The sequence below is a fragment of the Ovis canadensis genome, chromosome 24 (genome assembly GCF_042477335.2).
Source record: "Ovis canadensis isolate MfBH-ARS-UI-01 breed Bighorn chromosome 24, ARS-UI_OviCan_v2, whole genome shotgun sequence".
Lineage (NCBI taxonomy): Eukaryota > Metazoa > Chordata > Mammalia > Artiodactyla > Bovidae > Ovis > Ovis canadensis.
In genome coordinates this window covers 19,213,671-19,226,920 of record NC_091268.1, presented here as the reverse complement: position 1 = coordinate 19,226,920, position 13,250 = coordinate 19,213,671, and the positions used below count along the sequence as shown (strand labels likewise).

Sequence of the window (13,250 nt, the reverse complement as noted above, 5' to 3'; positions counted from 1 at the left end):
GGACGGGAAGCCAGGCTGTGGGCGAAGAAGTGTGTGCGGTTAACACTTCAAGCAGGATGTAGGGGGATGAAGGGGGGAGAAGCAGTATCCCGAGCCCCTGCCCGAGAGGCACCCCTGATTGCCCTTTGCTCACAGAAAACCCCAAGAGACCCTATGGATACAGTTTATCCTACTCTTTGCTTCTTAATTCTTTCTTGAGCACCCACTGTGTGCCAAGCACAGTGCGAGGTGCTTAAAAGCAAAAGTTCTCTATTTCTCTTTTCAAAACCTTCTTCTTTGTAACTGCGCATGATGCCTAAATGCTTTCTTGCTGTGGATGTTACAGACACCTCAGACATGAGAATGCAGGGACGGGGACAGGGTAGCCCATGGCAGGAGGCTCTGGAGCTGGGCCGCCTCCCCTTTAGGTGGGGAGACCTCGAGCATGAGCTGCTGAGCCTCAGGGAACCTCAGTCTCCTCATCTGTAAAATGGAGTCACTTCCACTCCTTGGCTTACAGGAAGCCTTCAGGGTTGCCTGAGCTGATGTTGGAGAAGTCCTTTGCGCAGTCATGGGACATGGTCGGCTCCCCCGTACGTGTTCACTGCTGATCTCATTTGTAGAGTGGAATGCAGACACCCCCTCCCCACTGCCCTGTGGTAGCTGGCACCATGACATGTTAAAGACAAAAGCAGAAGCATAGCTGCTGACATTTATGGAGCACCAACTGTATGCCAGGCTTGGTGCCCTATGAGATCTGTGCTGTTATTCCCATTTTGCAGATGAGTAAACCGAGGGGCTCCACAAGCATGTCTGTTCTGTGAGGGTTTTGTCTGTTTTGCTCACTGCTATATCGCAGGGCCTGGAGCCATGCCCAGCACTTGCATACATGCCAAGTTGCTTTAGTCGTGTCTGACTCTTTGTGACCCTGTGGGCTGTAGCCCTCCAGGTTCCTCTGTCCATGGGATTCTCCAGGCAAGAACACTGGAGTGGGTTGCCGTGCCCTCCTCCAGGGGATCTTCCCAACCCAGGGATGGAACCCGAGTCTCTTGTCTCCTGCGTTAGCCCAGCACTTAGTAGATGCACAATAAACGTTTGCTGAACGATTGAAGGAGTTTGGGAGGATCAGATGACTTATCCAAGGGAGTCCAGCGGGGCAGGAGGTGTGGAGGGAGTCCCTTGCCGGCGAGGCTGCAGCCCTGTCCTTGCCTGCCTGCAGGCGGCGTCGCAGGCGCGGCAGCGGCACCTGAGCTCGCTGCAGGACTATATGCAGCGCTGCACCAACGAGCTGTACTGGCTGGACCAGCAGGCCCAGGGTCGCATACAGTATGACTGGAGTGACCGCAACCTCAACTACCCCAGCCGCCGGCGCCAGTACGAGGTGGGTGCTGGGCTCCAGGGGTGCGGGGTGGGGGGCCCCGGAACGAGCTTGGGGCTGCCCGCCTGGGCACTGAGCCCCTCCACTGCCCTCACTGCAGAATTTCATCCACCGGAACCTGGAGGCCAAAGAGGAGAGAATTAACAAGCTGCACAGCGAGGGTGACCAGCTGCTCGCCGCCGAGCACCCCGGGAGAAACTCCATTGAGGTGCGTGAGCCCCAGGGAGGAACACTTGCTTCAGGCTGGCCTCCAGGTGACCTCTGGTCTGGGCTCCCTGCACTCAGGCAGGCCCCAGGGTCCTATGTCCAGTGTCTGTCTGTCTCTCCACTTTGCCGTCTCCCTTTCCTCTGTCTGGCAACCCACTCCAGGACTCTTGCCTGGAGAATTCCATGGATGGAGGAGCCTGGTAGGCTACAGTCCATGGGGTCACAAAGAGTCAGACACGACTGAACAACTTCACTTTCACTTTCACTTTTCCTCTGTCTGGCCCTGCCTCCTCTTCTCGATGCCCTAGCCCTCGGTCCCTAGACTTCTGAAGCCCATGTGGTGCCTGTATTAGTTTCCTATTATTGTTGTAACAAATGACCACCAACTTGGAGGCTTTAAACAATGGAAGGTTATTCTCTCATAGTTCTGGAGGCCAGAAATTCAGAATCAAGGTGTTGGCAGGCTTGTTTCCTGAGGGCTCGAGGGGAGAATCCTTCCTTGTCTCTTTCCTTGACTCTGGTGACTGCTGGCAATTCTTGGCTTTCCTGCAATTCAGTTCAGTTCAGTCACTCAGTCGTGTCCGACCCCGTGAATCGCAGCACGCCAGGCCTCCCTGTCCATCACCAACTCCTGGAGTTCACTCAAACTCAGGTCCATCAAGTCGGTGATACCATCCAGCCATCTCATCCTCGGTCGTCCCCTTCTCCTCCTGCCCCCAATCCCTCCCAGCATCAGAGTCTTTTCCAATGAGTCCACTCTTCGCATGAGGTGGCCAAAGTACTGGAGTTTCAGCTTCAGCATCATTCCTTCCAAAGAAATCCCAGGACTGATCTCCTTTAGAATGGACTGATTGGATCTCCTTGCAGTCCAAGGGACTCTCAAGAGTCTTCTCCAACACCACAGTTCAAAAACATCAATTCTTCGGGTCTCAGCTTTCTTCACAGTCCAACTCTCACATCCATACATGACCACTGGAAAAACCATAGCCTTGACTAGACAGACACCTCCTATATCCACCTCTGTGTCTTTACATGGCCTTCTCACCTGTGTGTCCTCTCCTCTTCTTATAAGGACACCCTGAATCTAGGATTTCATCTTGATATTCTTAACTGATTATATCCGCAAAAATCCTATTCCAAATAAAGCCACATTTTGAGTTCTGGTGGACATGAATCTGGGGAGTACCTTGTAAGATTTTTTTTTAAAGCACCACTTTGGGCAGACATAGCCCCTACTTGTCCCTTGTGCAGTGCACAACCTGTGCGCCCAAACATGGCAGCCCTGCTTGACTCCTCAATACATTCTCCTCTCTCCTCCTCCCACTCCTGGCAGGAACTGGCTGGGAGTCACACCCATGCAGAAGCCAGATGCCCCTCTCCTCTACCCTTTTCTGGTCTGGAATCCTGCCATCCCTCCCCTGGTGTCCCAGATTCCTGCGTGTGTATGTGCTAAATCGCTTCGGTCATGTCCGACAGTCATTTCTGTTTGCTGCCCTGTGGACTGTAGCCTGCCAGGCTCCTCTGTCCGTGGGATTCTCCAGGCAAGAATACTGGAATGGATTTCCTTGTTCTCCTCAAGGGGATCTTCCCGACCCAGGGATCGAACCCGCCTCTCTCACATCTGCTGCAATGGCAAGCAGGTTCTCTATCGCCAGCACCACCTGGGAAGCCCTGTCCCAGATGCCTGGCCAGCAGCAGTGTGCCCCCTTTCTCCTGGCAGGCTCACATGGAGGCCGTCCACGCAGATTGGAAGGGATACCTGAACCTGCTCATCTGCGAGGAGAGCCACCTGAAGTACATGGAGGACTACCACCAGGTGCCTGCCACCCGGGCCCCATGGGGACCACCCAGCGCCCACTTGGCTCCCTTGTGGGCTCAGCACCGCTTCCTCGGGAGCCTTTCAGAGCTGCCTTCCCACGCCGCCCAGTGTCTGTGGTTCTCATGGTGGACACGCATGTGCCCTAAGATTGCGGGGCCCTTGTCTGCCTTCCCAGGGGGCTGGGACTGGGGAGTCTTAACTCACTAAGAGAGCGCAGGTGCAGGAATAGGTGTGTGGGGTTTTCATTTGGTATATATATTATATGAAGTTTGCCAGTCTGGGCATTTTTAAGTGTGCAGCCCAGTGCAGTGATTATATTCACAGTGTTGTGCAGCCATTGCCACTGTCTTTCCAAAACGTGTTCACCACCCCAAGTGGAACTTCTGTACCTAATAAACAGTCACCTCCCCCATTCCAACCCCTGATGCCCACCCCTCTACTTTCCGGCTCTTTGGATTTGCCTGTTTTAGATATTGCATAGACGTGGACTCACATGATCTGTGGCCTTTTGTGTTTGGCTCTTTCACTGAACATGTTTTCAAGGTTCATCATGAACTGGAACTTCATTCCTTTTCACAACTGAATAATATTCCATCGATCCCATTGTATGCGTAGACCACGTGTGTGTTCTCCATGCGCAGTGTTGATGGATACTGCAGTATTTCCACTGGAACGTGTTTTTAATAAGACAGCTGCACGTGATTCTTCTGAGCAGGCAGTTTGGGGACATTTGAACTCAGACAACGCTAACATAACTAACTCGGTGTCATAGTATCTCAGTCCTGCCGAACTGTGGACTTCCCAGGGATCCCAAAATCATGTTCACAGCTGCAGCCCAGGGGACAGCTGTCAGTGAATGATTCCAGAGCTGATAGGCTGAAAAACGGGCACGAGAGTTTCCCAGAACCAAGTAGGGAGGCTTGTCTTCCATGTACTGAGACTTAGAATAATCAGGGTGTTCCCAGCAAAGACAGAAGTGGAATAGAGGAGAACCCTAAGGTTACTGGTGTATGGACATGAAAACAGTGTGTCGTAGAGGTGGCGTTGCATGGATTGGTGAGAAGGGACCCGGTTTCTCCCTGTGAAGCCCCCCAGGAAGGTGGGCTGGGGAGGGTTGGGGGCATCCCCAAGCCTGTGGATTCAGGGTAAGTGGGAGGCCCAGCCCCACCTGGGAGTGGGCTTCAAGTCACAGCCAGGATGAGCCCCAGGCATCCTGGTGGATTCCCGTCCATGATGGGACCCTCTGGTCTCCTCTAGTTCCACAAAGACATGAAGGATGCCCAAGAGCTGCTTCGCAAGGTGGACTCGGACCTGAACCAGAAATACAGCCCCGACTTCAAGGACCGATACCAGATTGAGCTGCTACTGCGGGAGCTGGACGTGAGTGACGCCCACTGAATAGGCCCTTCCCTGGCTCCCTGCCTGCTGCCTGGGGAGGGCTGCGTGGTCTCACCCGGGCACTCCCCTCCACATCCAGGACCAGGAGAAGGCTCTGGACAAGTACGAGCATGTGGTGCGGGGGCTGCAGAAGCGAGGGCAGCAGGTGGTGCCCCTCAAGTACCGCCGGGAGACGCCCCTCAAGCCCATCCCCGTGGAGGCGCTCTGTGACTTTGAGGGTGACCAGGTGAGCCCCTGCCCAGGTGTTCCAGGTGCCCCAGGCAGACTGGGCCCGGATCAGCCTCTTCTCAGGTCACTGAAAGGCCTAAGGGGTGACAGGGCTGGAGGCAGGACCTCAGACGTTTTCAGGAGCCTGTGTTTATCTCCGTCATTGGGGTCACTCTCTGCCAGCACTCTCCACCCCCCACCCCTGCCACATGGTCCCACCTGGCCTTCTGTCCCACCAGCTTAGAGGCACCAGTTATTCCAGCAGATGTCTCAGGGAAGGTTCTCATTGGCCCACTCTTGAGTCATGTGTTCAGCCTGAACCAATCACTGTGGCTGTGAGTGCCATTCTCTCATTGGCCAGACCTAAGTCACATGTTCACCCTGAGCAGTCAGAGGATGAAGGGAGGAGACTACCTGGGCTGGGACTGCATGGGGTGGGGGTCCCCAGAGGGAAGTCCAGGTGGGTTTTAGGCTGGCAGAGCCTCTCATCTTCATGATGAAACCTCTTGAGGAGTTTCTGAGAGACAGGCTAAGACTCCCCAGGTCCCAGAGTTAGGCAGGGACTGGCTCCCGGCCACCAGCTGTGACAGGTCTCTCCATGTGTCCTGACTGGCCTGTCCCCCACCAGGGCCTGATCTCTCGGGGCTACAGCTACACCCTGCAGAGGAACAACGGGGAGAGCTGGGACCTCACGGACAGCGCGGGGAATGAGCTGACTGCCCCGGCCGTCTGCTTCATGATCCCTCCCACCGACCCCGAGGCCCTGGCTCTGGCTGACAGGTATGGGATAAAGGAGGAGGAGCTGGTGTGGTATGTGGCCGCACCTCCCTGGGCTCCCAGGCCCCATTCACAGCCCTGGGCACCACAGCTGAGCCACAGGGTGCCACTTGTGTCCCACACGTGCACCCCCTTTGGAGGCTCAGGTGGAACAGCAGCAGATCCCGTTGGCCTGGCCAACTTGTGTGTGAGCGTCTGGCTCTGGGTATGTTGCAGAGAGGGGCCTCTCTGCAGGTGCCCCAGGGCCTTGGCACGTGTAACTCCCTCTCCCTGCACGCCAACCCATCGCCCTGTTGACTCAGACCTCTTGGCTTGAATACCCCAGCCCGGGGGCCACCTCTTCTGTGAAGCCGTCCCTGATTGCCCCCTCCCCTCATCTTCCACTCTGGCTCCAGGACAAAAGGCTGCCGCCTCTTGGCTCCCAAGCACCTTCTCCCACCTCGTGTGCTGCTCTCATGAGGCTGCTCTGTGTCTATGTGTCCATCCCACTGGGCAGAGGTTCCTTGAGATTTGGTATACTTTCAGGGTCTTGTTCCATACCTGGTGCAAAGCAGGCACCAAAGAACTCTGTGTTGAATGAGTGATTCAGGAGCTCCTTCATTTCTTCGTTCAGCAGATATGCGTTGAGCATGTGCTATGTACTGCTCCCTTGGAGGAAGCATCGTGGCGGGGAAAAGTTATGAGCAAACAAGACCACTGTAGGTCGTAAGACTTGCTATGAAGGAAAAAGAGACAGAGGAAGAAAGGAGAGGCTGAAGGGGCCCACTGAACCCAGGAGCAGACAGAAACCGGTGTTTCAGCAGAGCCTCTGTGTGCATGTGTTATGTTGACATTTCAAAGCATTGTGAGGAGCTGCCTGACTCCTCGGGGCTGTCTGTTGAGCCAGAACCCAGGGTCCCGCTTCTGTGGGTGGTGGGGGTATGGACCACCTCAGGGTCCCCAGCCCATTTTTTGCTGTCACAGCCTGGGCAGCCAGTACCAGAGCCTGCGGCAGAAGGCAGTCGGGAGCAGAAAGGCGCTCCAGCAGCGGCATGAGGTGCTGAAGGCGGAGAGCTCTGGAGGTGGGTACCAGGGCCACTGCCTGTGGCTCTGGGGGAATGGGGAGGGGGCCCAAATCCAGGGTCTGTGTAGCAGATGGGACAGCAGGGTGGGGGGACACGCTGAGCTGACCCCTAAACACCCCCTAGGGCCCCCACGGCCCCCTGACTCTGACCTCCCTCCATCAGATGCCTCGGATCTGCAGGGCCGCCAGCTACTGGCCGGCTTGGACAAGGTGGCCAGTGACCTGGACCGGCAGGAGAAGGCCATCACGGCCATCCTGCGGCCGCCACTGGAGCAGGGCCGGGCTGTGCAGGACAGCGCCGAGCGGGCCAAGGACCTCAAGGTACCCAGGGCTGGAGGCACGGGCTGGCCCCCTGGGCTTGCCGCGGGCCCTGCCCACAGTCTCATGTCCATGGGGGCTCTGGGTGCTCCATGGGGTCCGCTTGCCACGTGTAATGGGAAGCCATGAGTCGCAGGGAGAGGCGCTGTTCTAGGCTGAGAACTGAAGAGGTGCCAGAGGTCTGGTGTCCCCCAGACATGTCTCCAGGAGAAAGGGCTTTTGATAGAGCAGATGACGGCAGGACCGCAGCCTGAGCAGGTCAGCACCCAGCTGGGAGAGAGGCGGGGCGCCCGGCGGCCCAGGGGCTCTGGGCCGACAGAGCTGGCCCCCTTGCCCTGGTTGCAGACCTCAGTTTCTTTAGTAAAATGGGCTGGCTGCCCGCGCAGGGGGTCTCGGGAGGATGGAGCACAGGAACGCCGGCCACAGCTCACCTCCTTCACACACACACACACACACACACACACACACACACATGCCCCTCCTACACACACACCCCCCCCTACACACACACACACCCCCTACACACACACACACACTCTCTTACACACACACACACCCTCCTACACACACACACACACACACTCTCTTACACACACACACACCCTCCTACACACACACACACAGTTTCTGGGGTCCTCGGCCCCCTCTGTCGTGGGTGCAACCTTCCCGGGCCCACAGAGGAGGCATGGGACTCACAGCGGTGCTGTGACCCTTGACGGGGCTCGTGCCAGGGCCGGGAGGGGCTGAGCCAAGGCCTGGGACGGGGTGGGGGCGTGGCTGCAAACTCCTAAGCCGCATGGAGTCGCACCCATCTCGTCAGGGTTCCCTCCGAAGATGAGTAGCACCATCCCCGTGGAGTAGTGGGAACCTGAAGTGCTTGGTGTTACCTGTTGGTTTTCATCAGTCCTGAGTCCCCATCCACTGCATCAGAACCCCCGGGGATGTTCATTACAGACCCCGACTCCTAGGCCGGTGCCCCAGACCCCCAGGCAGCCCCCATCCCAGGGAGGGTGTCCTGGGGGAGAGGGGCCCCTGGCTGTGGCCAACATGAGGGCTCCGGTCCCCACAGAACATCACCAACGAGCTGCTGCGGATCGAGCCCGAGAAGGCGCGCAGCACGGCCGAGGGCGAGGCATTTGTGCGGGCCCTCCCGGACAGCAGCAGCACCGCCCTGCTGAGGACGCGGGTGGAGGACACCCAGCACAGATACGAGCGCCTGGTGCAGCTGCTGGAAGCCGCCCAGGAGAAGTGGGTGCAGGCGGGCAGCGGTGAGGCCAGGCAGGGTGGTCAGGGGCCAGGCCACCCTCCACCCCGCAGCTAACTCCTGACTCATGTCCTCAGAGTTGACATCGCCAACCGCCTGGAGAAGAGCCTGCAGCAGGGTCGGGAGATGCTGGCCACGTATGAGAACCAGCTGGCCCAGGAGGACACAGTGCCCGAGAGTGGCCAGGCCCTAGACAGTAGGAGGCAGGAGCTGGCGGTGAGTGTGGGGACTCCAGGCCCCGGGATCCCCTCGCTGAGCTGCGAGTGGGCTCTAAGGGCTCCCATTCGCCCTCCACCTCTGGACAGTCAAGGGGCCCAAGGCCCAGGACAGCAGGTCTCTCCAGGTTTGGAATCCCAGCCACACAAGGGGTTTGTGGGGCCTGCGGAAATCAGGTGCTGGTATCTGCAAATCAGGTATCAGCGTAGCCACCCCTCTCCGTTTCTCTGAAGGAGCAGACCTGGCCTCCTGTGCCCAGATGCCCGCCGGGCAGGTCAGCCGAGCAGAGGCAGCTCTGCCCCTCGCCCAGCACCTGCCGTCTTCACGGTGCCACTGGGCTGTTCTAAGCCTGTCTGTGAGCCTGTGGGAGGCCCCTCATTCATGGACCACCTCACAGACCCCTTGCCTTTGGTGACAGCCTCACTGGGAATCCAGGAAGTAGGCTCGGAGGGCAGAGCCTCCGCCGGGGGCCCTTCAGTCCACACACAGTGTCACCGGCCCACGCTGTGTGCCTCAGGGTTTTAGAAGCTGTTTTTCCCGGGTGGTGTTCATTGTCACGAGATGGAAATTGTAGAAGTGACCTCAGGTTTGAGGACCACTCGGAGGCAAAGCCCTGGTCCCTGACCGGGCCAGGCCCACCACCCCCTCTAAGCAGGCGGCCCCAAGCACTCTGGGCCCTGGAGCCCTTGGCCACGGCGCCCGCCACCTGCCTCTCCACCCCGCAGGCCATGGCCTCCGAGCTGCAGGCCCGGAAGGCCCTGCTCAGCGAGGTGCAGCGGAACCTGCAGGCCGCCAAGCAGTGCTCGGGGTCACTGGCCAGCCGCTTCCAGGAGCACTGCCCGGACCTGGAGCGCCAGGAAGCCGAGGTGCACAAGCTGTGCCAGCGCTTCGACGGCCTCTGCCAGCAGGCGGAGCTCAGGTCAGGGGCCGCAGGGCGAGGCTGGGGGGTTGGGGAGGGTGGTCTCGGTGGCCTTGGCTTAGCTAGTCTGCCTGAGGCACCCAAGTAGGATTTCTGCGGACAGCGCTGAAGGCTATTTATTTTCCAAATAATTGCTGCTTTTTGGAAAAAGCAATACACATACAAAATTTTAAAAACCCACAGGGGTTGTAATGACCAAACCGTTTCCCCCAAGATCAGCCCTGCTATGAGTTTCTTGTGCGTCCTTCCAAAGCCACCCTGTACGAACCAGGGTTGGTAGGAAACGTAGGAACACCCAGCGTGTCCTACTAGTTCCCCGTCATGTATTTTCCTTGCCTGAACAGTCAGGATGTGCTCCCTCCTCCTCTTCTGTTTTCTGAAAGAGGGTCTGTGAAGACTGGGTATTACTTCCTTAAATGTGTGTAGAATCCACCCCGGAAGCCATCTGGGCCTGCATTTTTTTTTTTTTTTGTAAGAAGGTTTTTTAGCTACAAATGCAACCTCTTTTATTAGATATTGGACAATCTGGGTCATCTGATGCTTGAGCAGCTTCACGAGTTTGTGTCTTTCAAGGACACGTTGGACACCTCGTCAAGCTGTTGAGTTTTGGGCATGAGATGGTCCATGACATTCTCTTCTCCTTGAAGGGAACGTCCTTGCTTTCCTCCCTGACATCCTGTCTTCTTCTGTCGTACTTGTTTCTTCTGTTTTCTCCCCCTGATGACTCTGGGGTTGATCACTTCACTGACTGTCTCATGAGACAGCTTTGGCTGCAGTGATCTTCCCGTTTTCCTGTTTCCTGATTCCCTGAATTCTGCTCATCATTATTTCCTACTGTAGCTACTTACATTTGGTTCAGTTGGCTTTTCTTTTTCTTCCTTATTAGAAGCTTAGACTGTTGATCTGAGAGCCTGCTTTTTTTTTCTCCCTAATCTAAGCATTTAAGTACATCTTGCTAAGTACTGCTTTCGCTTTGTCCCACAAGTGATGTTTTTATTTTCAGTGAGTTCAAAAGATTTCCACACCTCCCTTGTGATTTCTCCTTGGATCTGGGAGTGATTTAGGTCCTGGGATTCACAGTGGGCATCACCTCAGGTCCGCACCCTCAGGCCTGCCTGCCTTTAATGGAGGCCATGCAGTATTCCCACCCAATACTCCACAATTTATCTAACTACTCCTCTTCCTGGTAAATGTTGCGCTGGCTCCCAGTTCAGTTCCCTTTGGTAACCTCTAGAAAGGGACAGCAGGCAGCTCTCGGTGCGACCCAAGCGCCCAAAGGCCTGGCTGGCTTTGCCCCGCAGGGCCCAGAGCCTGCAGAGCGCCCGGGCTGAACACGACGCCTTCTGCAGCGGCCGTGACCGCCTGCTTCAGTTCCTGTCCCACATCCCCAGCTACGAGCCCCAGGAGACGGACGGCCTTGGCCAAGTGGAGACCAAGCTGAACAACCAGAAGGTGAGCAGGCTGGGTGGGAGTCAGCAAACCCCTTTGTGGACGGGCGCCTGGTTGTGGTCCTAGCCTAGCAGGCTCCCAGCACCTGCGTCTCTGAGCTCGAGGACAGGCCCCCCCTCACCGCTCCCTCCCTGGTCCCTTGCATGGGGCCTGGCCTGGAGCGGACCCCTGCCCCCGCCCCCGGCACAGGTCTGCTAAATAAGCGGATCACTGCAGGGTCACTGGGGAGCCCTCATTGGGGGAAACCCCCCTCCACAGCCCAGAGCCCTGGCTCCCCAGAAGACAGCAGGGCCTTGGGGTGAAGGATGAGGAACGGAAAAGCCAACAGCCTGGGCTCAGATCCTGCTAACACCCCCGGAGCCATGCACCCGCAGTCCAGGCACTGCACCGCTGGACCTCCTAAACTGGAAGTGAGGATGGTGCTCACCTCAAAGGATGTGTGTGGGGAGAGTCAGGGAGATAATCTCAGAAAGACACATGCTTAGCCTTAGCACCGTGCCTGACACCTCCATGCACTCAGTAAACACTGCCATCTGGCAAGGTTTGTTAGCTTCTTGGCCCTTCTTCAGAGGCCCTTAGAACTGCCTTTTGGAACCAACAAACGTAAACAAGGAAGCTGCTCATTATACTCTGTGCTACAGAATTCCAGACTCTAAGGAATTCAGCTACTCTGTCTAGGTTTAGGATTTTTTTTTTCAAGCTTTTATTTTTAAAGTCTCTGTTGTTGTACAGAACCTGCTAGATGAAATAGCAAGAAGGGAAGAGGAAGTGCAGAAAGTCCACACGCACTCCCAGCAGTACCAGCAGGCTGTCAAGGTGAGACGCGACACCCCGGCAGCAGGGCCTCTTCGCCACCATCCCCACCCCCCACCCCCTGGGGGTGTCCTCAGGCACAGCTGGTGGCCGTGCAAACTGGCACCACCTTTTGGGAAACAAGATGGTACCAGGCATCAAAAATCAGAAGGGTTTTATACTGTTTAAAGCAGTAACTCGGGGGAATTTATCATAAAAGGAAAAGATGCGAAAAAATGATAATGTGGGATTAACAAAATCAGTATAAAATAAAAAATTATTTCCAATAGCCAAAGAGACAAACTGGAAGTAACCTAAATGTCCAGTATTAGCAGAGGAAACAGCTAGGAAATTATCCAGCTACTTGATGGATGTTCAAGTCATCAAACTGACCCACAGAAGGACTCGGACAGGGCGGCATGAAAAAAAGCTTGCGGTATAGAGTGAAATGAAGACGGCAGGAAGCCACCTTCTCTGGGCCAGGGGCAGCCTGGAGGGAGGGAGTGCGCTTTGGGGACGAAGGGGTTTGCGGGCCCGTTTTCTCCTGTCCCGCTTGTCGTCCAGAGATGTGGTTGTGTGCCGTTGATGGAGCAACGGTTCTCCAAACCTCCTGCTAGTCAGAGCAGGGTGCGGCTGAGCGGAAGACCTTCGCGGTCAGCCGGAAGGGGCATGGGAACACTCTGGTCTCACCTGCCCTGGTCTGCCCTTTGCCACGTGTCTCTCACCCAGGACTACGAGTTGGAAGCAGAGAAGCTCAGATCCCTCCTTGACTTGGAGAATGGAAGGAACAGCCACGTGAGCAAGCGGGCCAGGCTCCAGTCCCCTGCCGCCAAAGTTAGGGAAGAGGTGAGCTCCATGGGCCTGGCCTCCTGGGGCTCCCTTCCTCTAGGGAGCATGGCACGCAGGCCTCAGAGGGGCACGCGCAGTGGTATACGGGGCTGGGGGCCCTCCTGGGTGCCAACAGTCTCAGTGGGAGAAGACGATGAACTTATTCTGGGCCGGCGACAGTGACACGCCTGGAAAGACAGCCTGCTGGGAGTCATGGCTGGGGCGGTTCCCCTTGCTCCATGCCGAGTGGGTCCGCACACACGGAGGGCTGACGTTAACCTGTTCCTTCTGTACACGAGCGCCTTAAGGCTGAGAGACAGACCTGCTCAAGGTCCCTGGGGGTTCAGGCTTCTGACTCTAAATCCAGTTTTCTTTCTCACAGTTGAGACTAGTGGAACTCCAGGTAGGAAGTGGCAACTCTCTTTGGTGTCTCTCCCCCAATGCCAGGTTTTTCTCAAACACCTCGCTCAGCTTGATTCCTGTCTGTCTGCTCTCCTGTAGGAAGCGGCTCTTGCTGCCAAGTTCACGGAGGTTAATGCCATCAACAGACAGAGGCTGCAGAACCTGGAGTTTGCACTGACCCTCCTGAGACAGGTGATGGGTCTCAGGAAGGCATCCTATTGAAAACTACCCCAG

The 13,250-nt window shown here is 56.6% G+C and overlaps 1 protein-coding gene across 3 annotated transcripts in view; it reads left to right on the top strand.

Moving 5' to 3' along the window:
- PPL (periplakin) overlaps nucleotides 1–13,250 on the top strand; it is a 47,900-nt gene that overhangs the window by 30,184 nt on the left and 4,466 nt on the right. For all 3 annotated transcript variants that reach the window (XM_069570670.1, XM_069570669.1, XM_069570668.1), the window contains exons 7-21: nucleotides 1,199–1,360; nucleotides 1,458–1,565; nucleotides 3,285–3,380; nucleotides 4,641–4,763; nucleotides 4,861–5,007; nucleotides 5,617–5,768; nucleotides 6,729–6,826; nucleotides 6,992–7,149; nucleotides 8,216–8,394; nucleotides 8,488–8,626; nucleotides 9,352–9,545; nucleotides 10,847–10,997; nucleotides 11,727–11,810; nucleotides 12,516–12,632; nucleotides 13,116–13,208. In XM_069570670.1, the coding sequence (XP_069426771.1) occupies nucleotides 1,199–1,360; nucleotides 1,458–1,565; nucleotides 3,285–3,380; nucleotides 4,641–4,763; nucleotides 4,861–5,007; nucleotides 5,617–5,768; nucleotides 6,729–6,826; nucleotides 6,992–7,149; nucleotides 8,216–8,394; nucleotides 8,488–8,626; nucleotides 9,352–9,545; nucleotides 10,847–10,997; nucleotides 11,727–11,810; nucleotides 12,516–12,632; nucleotides 13,116–13,208 (2,001 nt within the window). The remainder of the gene's footprint in view (nucleotides 1–1,198; nucleotides 1,361–1,457; nucleotides 1,566–3,284; nucleotides 3,381–4,640; nucleotides 4,764–4,860; nucleotides 5,008–5,616; nucleotides 5,769–6,728; nucleotides 6,827–6,991; nucleotides 7,150–8,215; nucleotides 8,395–8,487; nucleotides 8,627–9,351; nucleotides 9,546–10,846; nucleotides 10,998–11,726; nucleotides 11,811–12,515; nucleotides 12,633–13,115; nucleotides 13,209–13,250) is intronic.